The sequence below is a fragment of the Ananas comosus genome, linkage group 3 (genome assembly GCF_001540865.1).
Source record: "Ananas comosus cultivar F153 linkage group 3, ASM154086v1, whole genome shotgun sequence".
Taxonomy (NCBI): domain Eukaryota; kingdom Viridiplantae; phylum Streptophyta; class Magnoliopsida; order Poales; family Bromeliaceae; genus Ananas; species Ananas comosus.
In genome coordinates, this window is record NC_033623.1 from 11,413,951 (window position 1) to 11,432,370 (window position 18,420).

An 18,420-nucleotide genomic window follows, 5' to 3' on the forward strand; every position below is an offset into this window, starting at 1 on the left:
GTTAAAAATTTAGAAATTGGAATACAAATATTTTCGAAGGTGATATATTGGTTCTTAAATTTTAATTTATTATAATTTTTCGTTTTAAATTTTTAGATTTTTACAATTAAATATCACAGTATAATTTAATTGGTTGAATGGTGGTGTATTGCTGAAGCAATAGTAATATGACATTTTAGCTATTGTCATCTCATCAATCACTATACTGCTACATAACTGCCGCAACAGCAACACGTAATCGTTCAATCAATTAAATTATACTATGATTCAATTACAATAATCTAAAAATAAATAAATAATAAATTATAATAAATTAAAATTTGAATATCAAAAGTATAATTCAGCGGATAAGTAATTATGTATACAAAAGATTCAGAGATTCTTATATATTGTTTTGACTCTACGGTTTCAAAGACCTTTTTTTTCATGTTTTTTTTTTTGTTTTGTGGAAAATTGTATGTGAGAAATGGCATCGGTGCAAGTGTAACAGAAAGAGGGAGAAAAATGATGAGAACGGGACACTCCTGCCGGCTGGAATGTCATGCGTAATCGGGGCGTAGCTTTCTGCAGTCGGTTTCCCTGATGTCAACCTCTACAGCTGTTGTGTTGAAGGCAGTCAGTATTTCAAATTGGAAAGGCTTTACACATGCATCAAGGAATTTTTTTAACTTTGTTTGGGTTTACTTCCACTACCTTTCTCCAATCTTTACGTGTATACATAATTATTATTTTTTATTTTTTCTTTTTTTTTTTAGAGAAAGGTAGCACGCTACTTACTTTGCTTCATTCATTAGGCAAATAAATTTGGCTACAAAAGGTGAGGCAGCTAGGACCTCAAAGAGTGACAAAATTAAAGACAGAGAAACTCTAAAAATGTCTGAAAAGAGCTAAAAAGAGCACAAAGTCAAACAAATAAACGGCCTCACCCACGTCTATAAAAATCGGTCCACTCCTTTGCCAGTACACTAATACGATGTGCCATAGAGGTAGCGAAAATCTATTCTCATCAATTTTTATTATTATTTTTTCCCTTGTTATTAGATTCCAATTGGTAAATTTTGATAGAATCAACTGTATCCACTCTAGTAAATTAAGTTTTGTCTCCTTATACAGACTACGATTATACTATGAAAACTTAAGTATTTGAAGAGTTTGATTGCATGTCCAACTCGATGTCAAGACTTTTGGATGCTCCAAAGAAGTCGATATATAGGCATAGAATTTTGAGAGTGGTGAGATTGGACAAGCAATGGACACACATATGGGAGGAGAGGTTAGGAATCGCAGTTCAAAAAATGGGTAAAGGGACCGATCGTCTTTAGCGCAAGTGGCAAAAGGCTTGGTAGTTGGTACCTGAGGCCCCAAGTTCGAAATCCAGTTAATTCACATTTTCAGTTAAGTTTATTTCTTAATGAAATAAACGAAGCGGGTAGCATACTATCTATTTTTCTCTCTCTCTCAAAAAAAAAGGGTAAAGGTAATTAAGGAGGTATAGTGCAATTAATCCTAAAGATTACTAAACTAAAACAAAAAAGCAGAAAAAAGAAAGAAAGAAAGAAAAGGAATTGGAGACCAAAATGAAAAATCGGATAAATGTTATGAACCAGCCATCACTATCTAGAATGGTTAATTAGCATTATGTTTACCGAAAAAACAAGAACGGATTCAAAGTCTATTTTATACAATTAATGTCAAAAGAATTATTCAGCGATAGCTTGGATATTATAAACATTTATTTTATGTGATTACAAGCTAGTTGTTTAATTTTACCTCCTTCGAATATCTTTCTACTCATCATTTGGACGGAACAGGTAGAATAATATAATTTTACTAAGAGATAATTTAATTACTTTATTTTGAAAAACTAATTTAAAGACCAGATATGGTATATTTTTCGGGCATTTGATTATGGTCATTTTCTGCCAAGTACTATGAATTTTTTAAATAAATTAAAGAGAGATACTGAGCAAAATATTTTATGCCCTCAAGCAAGATCTGCATAAACCAATGTATGCATGTTTGTGCCATCATAAAAGAGAGAGAAAGAAAAAGAGAAGGTATTAGATAAATATATGAAAAAATCTTCAGATCATGGATGGGAGAACTCCTAATAATTTTTCATCCACTTCCATACACTTTCACATCGACTTCTTAGTTTAAAAATTAAAAAAAGGCTAGCTAAAATACATTTTATCGTGTTTAATATATTACGTGTTACATTTAATCTCTTGAATTTTAGTTCTGTACTTAACTTTTTGAAAACTTACATAGTTAGCTTCCTAAAGGAAAACAAATATATAATTCATTCTCTTGAGGGGACAAAAAAATGGAGATATATATATTTGGTCATTTCTCACTTTTTTTAAAAAATACTATAATCTGAAAAGATATTTTAGGCTCTAGTCTATATGAAATACAGTTTGTTCTCATGATGGCCAAATACACAATACAACCATCCATAAAATAGAGGAGAAAAGTTATGAACTAGAGCTTCTTGCTTTCCTGCATAACATTTTGCCATAATTGAGCAAATCTCCAGAGATTTGTTAAAGTATACTATTTATCATGCTCAAAATTGAAAAAAAAAAAAGAAGAAGTAAAAAACAAAAAAGAGATGATGATGATGATGATAAGGCAACTAGAGTTGATAACATCACTATTTAACCTTATAATAATTAGGCTTAAATTCAAAGAAATGTCTATAAAACAGGATGAGATATTTACTCAAAATAGATGCTAGTAATTTCTCCATCAAGTTAGAAATGACTTTCCCAAACTGAAGGATTTTTTGGACCAGAAAAAAAAAAAAATTTTAAGGCCACACACCATCAACTATGGCAGGATTGGTGCACTACTGTGATGTATATATAGCACATACTGTTGTTACATGACCTTTTGAAACAAAACCAAACAGTAAAATGTGGGCAATTCTTAAAAAATCAAACAAACAACTATTCTAGTTAATTACAATGAGACAAATTTCGTGAAATATCTAGTGAGGAAAAGAAGACTCGTCAAAGCAAGTGTCGACTCGATTGGAGCACGAATAATTAAAAAGGATTCGTAAAAACTATGAGGAGTAATTAGAACTTAATTTAAATGGCCAAGGGTGTTTGGTCTAGTGGTATGATTCTCGCTTCGGGTGCGAGAGGTCGCGAGTTCGATTCTCGCAACACCCCCTTTAAATTCATTTTTTTATTTTATATAAATTTTTATTTTGATAAACTCTGGTTTTGAGTCCCAACACATGCAGAGTTTTGAGTCCAACACATAAACGATGATTCAAAAGTTGTTAAAAAGCGATAAGGTTTTTTTTTGTTCCCGTAGAGCCAAAGCAATCTTTTTCACGTGCAGTTTATGATTGGAGAGAGCTTCTCCACAAAGCTAAAGCTCACGGCTACACAGGTCTATAAGCGCTTTTTCGTTGGCTATAATGCAGGGACAAGTGTAAGTGACCTGCAGAGTACTTTCCATTTCCAATACGTGGAAGGAAAAGCCTAATTATGCTCCCACACAATGCAAGATCCACATCATTATGTTCTTATTATATATAAGCTAAATAGTCTCAATTCACCGAAGAAATGAAGAATACAATAAGTTATCCTTTGATAGTTTAAATTTTTAGATTAATTTCCTTTCTTTCAAATCCCAATCCATATTTGATGAAATATAGAGTAATTAAAACACCGTTTTTTATCAGATTAAACCAATTCGCAGCGCTCGGAGGCTACAGCTTTGATACTCTAAGGCCTAGTTTGGTTGGGGGGATAAGCGGAGATAACGAAAGTTATCCCCGCTATTCCGCCAAACGGGATAAAAATTGGTCGGGATATTTTATCCCAGTCAAACCTTGTTATTCCCGGTTATCCCAGGATAGCAAGGAATTTGTTATTCCACCATTTTTGTGGAATAGTACTATTCCAATGCTTAATTTCAAACTTAATTAAAATTATAAATTGAATTAAAACTAAAGTATATAAATATAATATATTAATATTATAATACATTATTTTTATTATAAAATTATTAATTATACTATATTAATACATATTATTTATATTTAAATATTATAATAAAATTTATAATAATCTATATTTAAGTATTATATAATTCCTTGTATATTAATTTAAGTTTAAGTAGAATTTTTTAAAAAATCTATATTTATTATAATTAATTATTTTTGATTAATTTCCCCACCCGTATTTTATTTAAAAATTAAAAATTAAAATTTTAAATTAAAATTATAATTTATTAATTATAATCTCAAAATTAATTTATAATTTTAAATTATAAATTATAAATTATAATTTTAATTTTGATATTTTAATTTTGAAATTTAAATTTGATATTAATTATTATTAAATTTAAATTTGATCTTAAATTTAAAGTTTGAAATTTAAAAATTTTAATTTAAATATAATAAAAGGATAACATAATTATTTTTTATTTATAAAAACCCACTATCTTTCTTATTCTATCGTATCTAGCCAAACGCTATTTTTATTAATCCCAAGAATAAGCCAATTTTCATCCAAACGCAAAATTGATCTAATCCCCGCTTATACCTCAATTTATACCTATCTCTACAATAGCCACTTTTTGCTTATTCCCGAACCAAACAATACCTAAAATAAGTTTAGAATAACTTTAGCGAAATAGCATATCAACCCAGCTAAAATCAGCTAAAAATATGTGCTTTACAGTATTTTCGCTCTTCTTCATCATGGTGCCATCTCATTCACGTCAAAGTAAATTAAGGCATAAAGGGCAAAAAAAAAAAGAAAAGAAAAAAGAAACACCCAGTTTTAAAGGAATCAATAAAACTAAATTTGTTCGATTCCCCCATGCTGAACATTGCACGAGAATATGCCACAGAGCAAGCAAAATGGGCCATTTGTTAAAAACGAAAGAATGGATCGAAGTAAACATCTTCTGCATGTTCTTCTACATGAGGAGCCTTTTAAACACAACAAACTCAATTACAGGATGCAATATAGTGATTCATGTTCCTCATAGCGCAGAACCTTCTAGAAAATATGAGCGACTTTACTTGCGAGTACGCGGTCCCGCCTCTCAATGTATCCGTGAGGGAACCATCCGGCTTTCCCTTTGCACTCGCCTTCCGCCCACCCATTACTTGACACCTGTAATCAACGTACAATAGAACCCAAGTTATTTACGAACTTTCTGATAGCTTAAAGACATCAATTTTTGGCTCAAAAGATTTGTGTTTCTTTTTTTTCTTCACTTTTGTTCAAAAGATTTTTGGTCAATTTCTCGAATTGTGATCAAAAGCTTGCCTAAAAATATAGAGTTGTCAGTTTAAAGCGCCATCTACAGCAAGAACAATATTAAAAATTGCTCTTGTAGCTATTGTGATCAAAAGCTTTAAATTGACATATATCAATGCTTTAACAACTCCCTTCACGCGTTTAGAAATAATCCAATAGACAATTACAGAAACAACAAGCCCTAACTAACTTAACCAGCTTCACAAATTATAGATAACAACTGACAAAAGTAAGCTTTATCAAAGCTTGCCTGAAAATTTTCAATGGCATAGATTACACAAAAAGTTGTCTGATATCATAACTCCATTAATGTGACGCCCTAATAGTCCCGCATAAGATAGAACAGGGATTATAACTGCAAATATAGGGACCTTGAGGTCTACTACTAATGACTGAATTTTAAGTATTTTAGGCACGTATTTTGGGCTAAACTAGTTTTCAGTGCTAATGGATCGGATTACTATATTTGGTATTAGAACTGATTTGTTAGCTAAAGGTGTGAGGTGGGTATCACATTGCCTAATAATCTTGGGCTAGGAAAAAAGATTTGACGAGGACGGTAGAGTTTAAGTGGGGGGAGTCTGTGACGCCTTAATAATCCCACATTGACTTGAAAAGTGATTATGATTGCGAATACAAGAACCAGTGACACTAATACTGATAACTAGATTTATGTCATCCAAGTGGTGACTCAAGTAGAATCGCAAGTAAAGAAAACTTACCTTCCGAACAACAATAATGTCACCTACTGACAAGGTAAGCTCCACATTACTCTCGGCCTGATACGATTGGATAGCCTGTGACATAAGAAATAAAAGGATATAAAGGAACAATTACCAGTTATCCAATATGTTTTTTTTTGTAAGCTCGGGAATTGAAAGCTAATAATTAACTACCTCTCCTAAGAAGTACTCGGTTGATTCAGCCAATTCATCAACACTTGGAGTTGCAAACATGCCATTAGCTTCTTCATATGAAGGAGGTGGTGGCATAGAGTTTTCAATCACTGGACTTGGAGCTGCTTCAATTCTTTGACGCTCTGATACCATCTGTTAATTGCAAAGATAATACGCATATTAAGGAATGGAAAAAAAAAAAAAAAACTTGTATGAACAAATAAGAGGTAGCCATATCAGATACCTCTCCTCAAGCTGATCAAGATTTGCAGGATTCTCTGATGATAAGCTCGCTCAGATTCAACCTTAAAGAGAAATGGAAATAGTTAGTAAAGACCCATTCCAAATTCTAGTTTAAATTTAAATTATTTATATATTATCAAAATTAGATAAAATTGATTTGTTACCATTGCAATAAGCCGCTGCAATGTCAATCTTTGTTGTTGGCCTTCCACAGCAGTCATCGCAGCAACAGCTTCTTTACCTAATACCCCCATGTTTGACTTTAATTCATGCAGCTTGGATTCAGCAGCTTCTAGCTTTGAGATCAAGTCACCATTTCCTGGGGTTTCTCTTACTTTAATTTGACGTTTTGAGACTTCAATAGCCTGTGAGGGACAAATAACCTAACTTGATAGTCTGATTCACTAAGAGTTCCAATAGATAAGCCCTTAAAGGGTTGACTGGTAGCAACAGGAATCTTCTGCATGTTATGACAAATCACGCATAAAAAGTCCAGGACAAATCCTATATCATGTTTTCTGACTGATTTTGTTGTAGCACTGTTGTTCCATCAAATACACTAGTTCCAGATGGAAGCTATCCAGCTCAACATATCAAAAGATTTTATAAAAGAAAATTATAAATCAAAATTTCAGTTTAGAGAATCGAGATAATAATTTTTCCACAGTATGTCCTACAGACCCATTCATATAAAGCTACCAGTGGGAAAGGCAACAATGCAGGAAGCATTTATCTAGAATATACAATATAGTCTTTCTTTAAGGGATTCAAGTAAGATAACCTGAGCTTCAGCTTCCTGTCGGACTTTGTCGTATCTCTGGGCTAGGTGGCGAGCATCCTCCAAAGGAGCACCCATCACCATTGCTCTTAATGGCTCTGCAACCTGGTGAAATTCAAGGTGATACCAAGGGTTATATGAAGCAGTAAACATCTATATAGGCTAGACTAAGCTGATAAAATGCAATAAAGTAATCATGATTCCATCTACATTAGATTTTCAAATACAAGACATCAACATATGTGGGATCAATCACAAATTTTGTAAGCGACTATCAACCCATCCATTTTCAAAAAATAGCTAACACGATAGAATAAAAGAAGCATGACTGTCCGAATACTTGTTATTTACAGTTCTCTCCCCCCCAAAAAAAAAACAAAAGAAACCCTCCCCCCACCCCCACCCCACAAGAAAACACTAGCTGTAACAATGAAAAACTGAACATAAGGATTAAAATCAAGACAAACCTATACCTGCGTACCAAGGCTTTCAATAGATTTCCCCGTTCCTTTTCCATTTGACAGCTAGCTTTTGAGAAGCATAAAGCAGCCTTTGACAATGTATTACCACTGGTGCAGGTGTTTTCAGCACCATATTTCCGACTATCTTCAGACAATTTATTTCCTATTAATACAGATTTGATGAATAAGCAACAAGCTATGGATCAAGACAAATATATCAACTAATTTGTCCCTATTTTCCCTTTCGAAGCAACAGAAAAGTTCGGAAAAACCTACAAGCATACCTATTTCAACTTGTTTGGACCCTGTAACAATATAGCCCTCAACACCCCGCACTATGTCCCTTTGAAAATGCTGAAAAAAATTGAAAGAAACTTTTAGAAAAACAAACTCTAGTAGAATCAGTCAACGGAAATAAAAGGATTCTTGACCTTGGCCGCACGAGTGGATATGTAAAGCTTTTCCAATTTTTGGTGTTGTTGAAGTTCTCCTTCATCAGAGAACACATTATCAGAACTTCCATATCCACCACCTCCAAATTGCTTGAGAACAGCCTGCAACGTTAGTGATAAAAAAATCACCTAGATTTCATATAATTTCAAAAATATTTCCAAATAGAATAACACAAGTTTACCGCAAGAAGAAAATCCTATCTCCAGTATATATCAACTTTTGGCCCAACAAGTGCTTCCATGATAGAGATGACTAAGGCAGGGCTAGTATTTGGCAAAAAGAAGAAGCAAAAAATCTTACTGATGTCAAGAGATGACAGCTTGTTACCGCTAAGACATTGATAGATAAGGTTCACAAGATTATTCAAGATACAAGGTCCAAAAACATCCACCAAAGGTGATTTTAGCAGATTCGTGGAACACGTTATGAAGAGGTTATCCAAATTATACTACATACATGTTAAAAAGAACATGCACACCATCAAACTACATTTAAGTGTACTTAACCTTCCGAAACCAAGATCATGATCTAATGAATTGACCTAAGCAAGGTTTTGATTCCTTTTCGGCAAAAGTTTAGGTAGAGCTTAACCCGTGCTAGATTCGCAGTTGAACATTTTTGACATATTTGAAACTGCAATAATTCCAATACGAAGAATATTTGACTAGCTTCCTGTGTCTCATAGCAATATCTCTACTATGCAAATGCTAATTTTGCAACTATATATGGCACGACTATACTATATTTTGCCAATGCAAAACTTCTCGTGCAAATAAACACTTTGTTGTTAAAAAGAACGAATGTTCGGCCGAAAGGTAATGGTTTCTTATTTGCAATATATCTCTTTGTAGCGAAATCCAGAAACAAGATACAGCAAATTACAGATACTTAACCTACCGAATAATCATGTCATATTCAGTGATTTTTTTTATATTTTTTATTTGTATTCACAGGCCCAATTATTCAAAGTGCTTAATTATCATTTCGCTATATCAGGAAACATACAATAACAGCAAATCAAAGGAAATGAATCTAGCCACCTACGTCAAGTCAATTGCATCCAAAATTCATGTACACTCGAATCGGTGATATAACCTATTATAGCTTCTATCATTCATGCCCTCATAAATATTAGAACAAAATTTCGCCAAGTTATCATCTATTACAATTTACAATACCAAATATAAAACTTCAACCAAAAAAATAGATTTAAAAAACTCCTCTTTTTAGTGTACATAATTGAATCCCCATCAAGGAAACGGGGTTGGGATGAGAAAGAGGGAGAAGGATCGATCCAAAACCAAATCAAGCGCATGGAAAGATCGAATCAAAGCGACAGATCGAGGAGATGGGACGCGAAAGGAGCACCTGCTGTTGCCGCGCGACCTGCTCTCTGAGCTTGCTCGCCTGCTTCCTAATGGCCTCCATGGCTCCAGCGGCGGCGGCGGAGGAGGAGGAGGAGGAGGAGGAGGAGGAGGAGGAGCCCTAGGGAGCGAGGAGAGAGGGGAAAAGGGGAGAGGGAGAAGAGGAAGAGGAAGAGGAAGAGGACGAGGAAGAGAGAGAAGGGTAAGGGGCGAGATCTGATGTTGTCATGTCTTTTGTTTTTGTTCTCTTATTTTTATTTTCTTGTAATTATTTTGGGTCAAAAAAGGGAAGGGAATTTATTAGGGACTAAAGCTTAATATATGTTGAGATGTTGTGGTTCCTCTTTACAATAATATTTTGAGGAGTAAAATTAAAATATTTTTAAAAATAAACTTTTATTCTCAATGTTAAATTTAATCTAGCCTATTCGAACTTATTAAGCTCTGAAGCTCATGATTTTCGACGTCATTTATCTATTATTAAGATGGTTTCAAAATTAATTATTTTTAATAACTAATATTAGATAAATTTAAGACCACTTAATTCTATCCAAATAATGTTACAAAATTATAAAATTCGAGTCTTATAAAGTTTAAATAACGTAGATCATGTTTAATAATATTGATTGTCGATTTAAATGCACCTTTGGTAGAAATTCGATAAAAATAAATACTTTCGTTTATTTTAGAAATATTTCAGCTTTACTCGTACCTTGAAGTGATATTATATAAATGTCTAAGTTATTTTTGTAAGGCCTTTGTTTTTTTTGCATTTCCGCTTCAAAATATATGTATAAATATGTATAGCTTATAAAATGGATTCATGAAAAGTTTTAAAGTTGCAATTTGTTGTAGTAAATTTTTAGTTATCAAATTTTTTTTAAGGTTTTGAAATGTGCAAATTTATTCCTGAAGATTGATTACTGTTAGCTAATCATAAATTTTCATAGTTATAATTGTTATTTTCTTATAAACAATAGGCTTTTTTTTTTTAAAAAAAAAAGATTCACGATTTATAATCCACAATTCATGTAGAATAATAATAATAATAAGAAAAAATTATTCTAAGGACATAATGACCATTTTATGTGAGAAAAAAAAAACTCAATTTTATTCAGTAAATTGACCCAAAAAAAGTATATTTTTAAACTATATAACTTCATATTTAATAAACAAAATTTCGTATGATAAATATGTAATTTTACTATTTTGAAGGAATACATCAGTAATTAAACCTTTTTTCAATTGTATACTCATAGAATTTTACATCTAATTCGTAAGAACATATTATACTAACATTTACATAAATAATTAATATATATTATTATATGATAAATCAGTCTTAAAATATGACCTGATTGAACCGTGAATAACTAGCTAGGAATGATCAACGAGTCTAAATTAAGTTTGGTTTGCATCTGGACCTGATCTGGATCCGAATTTCGAACAACATAGTGTCCGGATCTTGACCCGATTCAAAATCAGCCGTTCGGATTGAAGCCCACCCGGTTCAACCCGATTTTGAGCTAAAATTAAAAAAAAATGAAAAATAAATAAAAATCTGTATTTAACTGGAATCTAAATTCATTTTTTTATATTCAAAATAAAAATATTATAATAGAGGAAATGTTTCATCTATTTTTCAAAAAAAAAAGCTATATATAAACATAAAAAATAATTTAACATAATTTAATTTTGTTATTTTTAAATTATTAATGTGAAACCAGGTCGTTGATTCGGATTTGTCCGTACATGTCCGCGGCTGTTAATCTGGATCAAATAATTTATCCGGATCCGATTTTCTGATCGGATTTTTTTGTCGAGATCCGATTATGTTTCAGGTTAGACCCGGTCGGTCAATCGGGTCGGATCGTATTTTGCCAACAATATAAAATGTGGTGGGCTTGGGCCTGATCAGATTCGGCCCATAGGCCTAACCTAAATCCAAGCGCACAAATACCAAGGCTTAATCAAAGTTTTGGGCCCAAACCAAATCTAAGTTTTGGGCCATGTCAGTTGGGCAAGCTCACACATTTATTTCCAAAAAATCGCGTTAAAAAATATTTCGGATTTGGGCTCAAATATTTTAAATGCTTCTGTATAGTTCTTCACCATGAGCAAAAATTTTAAGTAAGAGATAAAAATATTAGTTAAGCAGCCATAGATTACAATAGATTTTTACGTGAAAAACAACTTTGGAAATTAAGCACAAAGCGATGGCCCACAACTAGAATTTTTTTTTTTTTTTCTTTCATCCTCGTCCTTCCTTTCTCAGAAGAGAGAAAAACAAAGAAATTAATACTTGGATCTACTAATTTAAACATTAATATAAGCACAAATTAAAAGTAATACATTAAAGATGTATTTGTGTTGGAGTGGTGGCGCAGTTGGATAGTGCGCGTATGTTTGAGTTATCCCCTGAGGTCGAGAGTTCGAGCCTCTCAAACTCCACAATGTAAATTATTGGAGCTGTGATGATAAGTTGATATTTGTGATTGGGAGGGTCCTTCACAAACGTCTGATTCTAAGATGACATTTAAACACATCTGAGCTCTATTTTTATTTTATTTTATTTTTTTTTGTCCTTTTCACTTTGAAGTTCTTTTTTTACGTGTGGGTGCTTATACAAGTTCTTTAATTTTTTTTTTATTTCTTTTAAATAATTTTTTTGTAAGATCGCTAGTAATTTTATTTCCTTTGCCTTTGTTTGGTTGGGGGTTAAGGGATTATTCCACCCCTTAACCCCCATTTTATTCCCAAACATTCCAAAAAATAGCTGGGGTTAGCTAATCCCACCTCAAATAAATTATCCCGGGTTAGCTAACCCCACCTAACCCCACTAAACTCCAACCAAACACTATTTTCTATTTATAATAACCCACTATCTTTCTTATCACACCTACTCCAACCAATTATTATCCTTCTTTATCAATCATTATCTTCTTATCCCACCTACTCCAACCAAACACTATTTTTCATTATTCTAGATTAACTCCAACCCCCAACAAAACACAAAAAAACTTTAACCCACCTTAACCCTGAACTTAACTCTATCCCTGGAATAGCTACTTTTTCCTTAACCCCGAACCAAACGGAGGCTTTAAAAGATTACTAGAATTTTTTATGTTCGAGCCTTTGCTTGCGCTGTTATTACTTCTTAGTAGAGTGCTGAAACTCCAGATTTTTTGGGGTTATACAAGTTCTTTTGGACCCGAGTTTACTCTTTCGGATATTCGCTTGATTATTCGCTTGATTAAATTCAGATAGAAAATAAAAATACAGTTAATCTTACTATTAATGCAACGACCCGACCAGCTAGCAATAATAACTCGTTAGGCCAAACCACCGACCCAAAATGCTTAAGCCCAGTTATTATTACTAGTGTTTAAGTCTATTATATATCCAATCATATCCCCATTTCTATCCAATGTGGGATTATTGGGGTGTGACAGACTCCCTCAATCATATCCCCATTTCTATCCAATGTGGGATTATTGGGGTGGGAGTCTCTATCCAANGAGCTGGAAGCACGGAAGGCTCCGTGCTTCCGATAGCATAGTAACCTCACTCAATTAAAAGTAATACATTAAAGATGTATTTGTGGTGGAGTGGTGGCGCAGTTGGATAGTGCGCGTATGTTTGAGTTATCCCCTGAGGTCGAGAGTTCGAGCCTCTCTCACTCCACAATATAAATTATTAGAGCTGTGATGATAAGTTGATATTGTGATTGGGAGGGTCCTTCACAAACGTCTGATTCAAAGATGACATTTAAACACATCTGAGCTCTATTTTTTTATTTTTTTGTCCTTTAAGATCATTTTTTTTTTTGAGAGACAGGTAGCACGCTACCCACTTCGTTTATTTCATTTAGAAATAAACTTAGCTAGAAATATGAATTAACTAGGATTCGAACTTTGGTCTCGGATACCAACCACCAAGCTCTTTGCCACTTGCTCTAGGGACAATCGGTTCCTTTAAGATCACTTTGAAGTTCTTTTTTTACATGTGGGTGCTTATACAAGTTCTTTATTTTTTTTTAATTTCTTTTAAATAATTTTTTTGTAAGATCGCTAGTAATTTTATTTCCTTTAAGATTACTAGAATTTTTTTATGTTCGAGCCTTTGCTTGTGCTGTTATTACTTATTAGTAGAGCGCTGAAACTCCAGATTTTTGGGGGATATACAAGTTCGTTTGGGCCCGAGTTTACTCTTTTGGATATTCGCTTGATTAGATTCGGATAGAAAATAAAAATACAGTTAATCTTACTATTAATGCAACGACCCGACCTGCTAGCAATAATAACTCGTTAGGCCAAACCACCGACCTAAAATGCTTAAGCCCAGTTATTATTACTAGTGTCTAAGTCTATTATATACCCAATCATATTCCCATTTCTATCCAATGTGGGATTATTGGGTGTGACAGACTCCCTCCATTACTGATGTCTTCGTCAGTCTAATCATAGACACAGCCCAAAATCACCAAGCGATGTGAGACTCGTCTCGCTAGCCTTGTCATCCAGACCCTGGCATAATCGGTCATTTTGTAGCCTATCATCTTGTCTTTTTGACGCTGGCTCAGCCGAGACTCATCTCACACTTCCAGCTACCCGACGCGCTAGCAATAATAGCTCGTTAGGCCAAACCACCCACCCAAAATGTTTAAGCCCAGTTATTATTACTAGTGTCTAAGTCTATTATATACCAAATCACATCCCCATTCCTATCCAATGTGGGATTACCAAATGTAACGACCCAGCCCACATCCCTATTCCTATCCAATGTGGGATTACCAAATATAACGACCCAGCCTACTAGCAACAATAACTCGTTGGGCCCAATCACCGGCCCAAAATGTTTAAGCCCAGTTATTATTAGTAGCGTGTAGGCTTCATATAAATCGATCGAAATTAGTATCCCACTATTGGGGGCGTTACAAACTCCCCATGTTTAGACCCTGACGTTCTCGTCGGGTCCAAACCAGATCACAGACAGATAGATCAGGACCATAATTATCAGGCGATGTGAGATTCTAAAGGTGGCTCCTACAGGTTCAAGATGTGGCTCCCACCAAACCCGTTGGTGTAGCACTTTGCCCTGCATAGGGCTTAGCTCTCACACTTCCGGCTGGTATTCGGCTCTGATACCAATTGCAACGATCCGACCCGCCAGCAATTATAACTCATTGGGCCCAAACCACCAGCCCAAAATGCTTAAGTCTAGTTATTATTATTAGCGTGTAGGCCTCATATAAACTTATCGGAATCAGTATCCCATCCGATATGGGACTATTGGGGGCGTTACAATTAACCATGTAGAAATTACTATAAACAAAAATTTAAAATAATAATTTTCTTATTTTTATTGGATTATGCCTTACCTTTTTTAACTCTGTATTGTTCAACAAATTTTTTGTCAGAATAAATGCAAAGAAGCAAGATAATAAACTCTGTTTGTCAACTGGACTTTACTTATTGACAATTTGGACCAAAAAAAAAAAAACATGACTGATAATGGTGATCACTTTTTTTTTTCCCTAATATGATATTTACCCATTTGTTAACTTATAGATATGCTTAAAAATGTTGAATCTCCATGTGAATGTAGTTGGTATTATTTTTTTGCTTGCTAACAAGTAACAAGTAAACATGTAGACATAATATCTAATGATATCTCCTGTATTTATTAATAAAAGAATTTCTAAGAAGAAAAATAAGGATGAGGACAAAACTACACTTTTTGGCTTTCCTGGAAATTGTGCAATGCCAGTTGGAACTGAACATTATTATCTCCAAAATAATATGAAGAGGTGCATCAAATCTAATAATAAAATGTGATTTCACACATACACTTTTCAAATTAAAAAAAAAATGAAAAAATAAAAATAATGTTTCCCTCCTTAACAGTAGCCACATGTCACTTTTTAAAACAAAGAGGCTAAATATATTGATGTTAAAAGCTGATTAATTAATATCATTTTAATTAGTCACATCCATAACAAAACGTATTTTCATAACTTCNTCTATCCAATGTGGGATTATTGGGGTGTGACAGACTCCCTCAATCATATCCCCATTTCTATCCAATGTGGGATTATTGGGGTGGGAGTCTCTATCCAATGTGGGATTATTGGGGTGTGACAGACTCCCTCCATTAAGGTCCTGACGTCCTCGTCAGTCTAATCATACACACAGCCCAAAATCATCAAGCAATGTGAGACTCATTTCGCTAACCTTGTCACCCAGACCCTAGCATAACCGGTCATCTTGTAGCCTATCACCTTGTCTTTCTGACGCTGCCTCAGCCGAGACTCATCTCATACTTCCAGCTAGTGATCCGGCTCTGATACCAAATTGCAACGACCCGACCCGCTAGCAATAATAACACGTTAGGCCAAACCACCGACCCAAAATGTTTAAGCCTAGTTATTATTACTAGTGTCTAAGTCTATTATATACTAAATCACATCCCCATTCCTATCCAATGTGGGATTACCAAATGTAACGACCCAACCCACTAGCAACAATAACTCGTTGGGCCCAACCACCGGCCCAAAATGCTTAAGCCCAGTTATTATTAGTAGCGTGTAGGCTTCATATCCCACCCGATGTGGGACTATTGGGGGCGTTACTAACTCCCCATGTTTAGACCCTGACATCCTCGTCGGGTCCAAACCAGATCACAAGCAGACAGATCAGAACCATAATTATCAGGCAATGTGAGATTCTAAAGATGGCTCCTACGGGTTGAAGAGGTGGCTCCCACCAAATCTGTTGGTGTAGCACTTTGCCCTGCATAAGGCTTAGCTCTCACACTTCCGGCTGGTATTCAGCTCTGATACCAATTGCAACGATCCGATCCGCCAACAATAATAACTCGTTGGGCCCAAACCACCAGCCCAAAATGCTTAAGCCTAGTTATTATTACTAGCGTGTAGGCCTTATATAAACTTATCGGAATCAGTATCTCATCCGATATGGGACTATTGGGGGCGTTACAATTAACCATGTAGAAATTACTATAAACAAAAATTTAAAAATAATAATTTTCTTATTTTTATTGGATTATGCCTTACCTTTTTTATTTGAACTCTGTATTGTTCAACAAATTTTTTGTCAGAATAAATGCAAAGAAGCAAGATAATAAACTATGTTTGTCAACTGGACTTTACTTATTGACAATTTGGACCAAAAAAAAAAAAACATGACTGATAATGGTGATCACTTTTTTTTTTCCCTAATATGATATTTACCCATTTGTTAACTTATAGATATGCTTAAAAATGTTGAATCTCCATGTGAATGTAGTTGGTATTATTTTTTTGCTTGCTAACAAGTAACAAGTAAACATGTAGACATAATATCTAATGATATCTCCTGTATTTATTAATAAAAGAATTTCTAAGAAGAAAAATAAGGATGAGGACAAAACTACACTTTTTGGCTTTCCTGGAAATTGTGCAATGCCAGTTGGAACTGAACATTATTATCTCCAAAATAATATGAAGAGGTGCATCAAATCTAATAATAAAATGTGATTTCACACATACACTTTTCAAATTAAAAAAAAAATGAAAAAATAAAAATAATGTTTCCCTCCTTAACAGTAGCCACATGTCACTTTTTAAAACAAAGAGGCTAAATATATTGATGTTAAAAGCTGATTAATTAATATCATTTTAATTAGTCACATCCATAACAAAACGTATTTTCATAACTTCTTACTTTTTTACAAATAAGAAATTTTAAAAATTATAGAAATTTAGTTATCATTAAATAAGAGCATATATACAGAGAATAGGAGGTGATAGAATTCATCGCACTATGCTAGAAAAGCTATTTATATCTAAAAGTTTAAACAATCAGAAAATAATATTTTAATGTAACATTTTCAACAGCTTTGAGGATTTATGAAAATGAGTTAACAAGCTACACGACATTGGCCCGTTTGTTTTGGTGTAAGTGTGAGTGATGGAACTCAAGTTCCATCACTTCTGTTATTTGTTTTGATGTAAGTGAAAAATATAATGTAACTAAAGTTACGTTAAAGCTCTACTTCACCTATTCTCGACTTCCTCCTCTAAAGTGCCGAACTCGACTTTCACTATACTCAACCTTCTCTAAAAAATTTATTAAACAGTAAAATCTAAACTCTACTTCCTTTCTAATGGGTTAGAATTATCTTATTTATAATAAATTAGGATTATCTTTAAATAATAATAAAAAAAATTAATTATATAATAAATTAAATTTTATAGTGGTAAATTTACTACTATATTTAGGAGATAATGAGATCCACTTACTTACATCAAAACAAACAACGGAACTCAAAAAACTAATTTTACCAGCACCAAGTTACATCAAAACAAACAACATAAGTGATTGAATTTAACTTTCAGGCGGTACGAGATACGTCAAAACAAACAACGAAAAAATAATCACACTTCAGGNGTTTGTTGGCCAGCTCGTGGGCCAGCTCGTGCCGAACACGAGTTGGATTTTTCAGCTCGATACTTTAACGAGTCACCTCGTGTTCGGCTCGTTTAATAAACGAGCCGAACACGAGCCGACCCCAGCTCGCTCGTGTTCGGCTCCTTTACACCCCTAATAATGCATCTACTTGCATTATTTTTTTTAGCTAAACTAGGTGATCAAGGTCATTAATACTAGTTAAATTATACGAAATAGTCATTATTCTTTAAAAAATTTAAGTTCGTAGATAATGGCGTCTCACATCTGGAATCAAAACTTTTTGGAGTCTACTGGAACTCGAATTGAAAATCTCATGCTCAAATACTATATTAAATTATATGAAACAATTGTTATTCTGTAAATATTTAAGTTTATAGAGAACGACATTCATAGAGAACGGCATTCATATATTTTATATTCAACAATATATACTAGTTAACTTTCTCTACTGTTCTTGTGAATT

General features: G+C 33.6%; 1 protein-coding gene and 1 non-coding gene across 2 annotated transcripts; one reads left to right on the forward strand and one right to left on the reverse strand.

Annotated features, from left to right (window-relative positions):
• On the forward strand, positions 3,108-3,179 carry TRNAP-CGG. Its single transcript has one exon. It is a non-coding gene; the product is annotated as a tRNA-Pro (tRNA).
• On the reverse strand, positions 4,782-9,673 carry LOC109708165 (SH3 domain-containing protein 2-like). The gene is made up of 10 exons (XM_020229791.1): positions 9,491-9,673; positions 8,101-8,223; positions 7,954-8,023; positions 7,690-7,832; positions 7,212-7,313; positions 6,595-6,795; positions 6,432-6,492; positions 6,188-6,342; positions 6,014-6,088; positions 4,782-5,144 (listed from the first exon to the last, which is right to left on the reverse strand). Exons 1-10 carry the CDS (start codon positions 9,548-9,550, stop codon positions 5,028-5,030), a joined length of 1,107 nt encoding a protein of 368 aa, XP_020085380.1. The 5' UTR covers positions 9,551-9,673; the 3' UTR covers positions 4,782-5,027.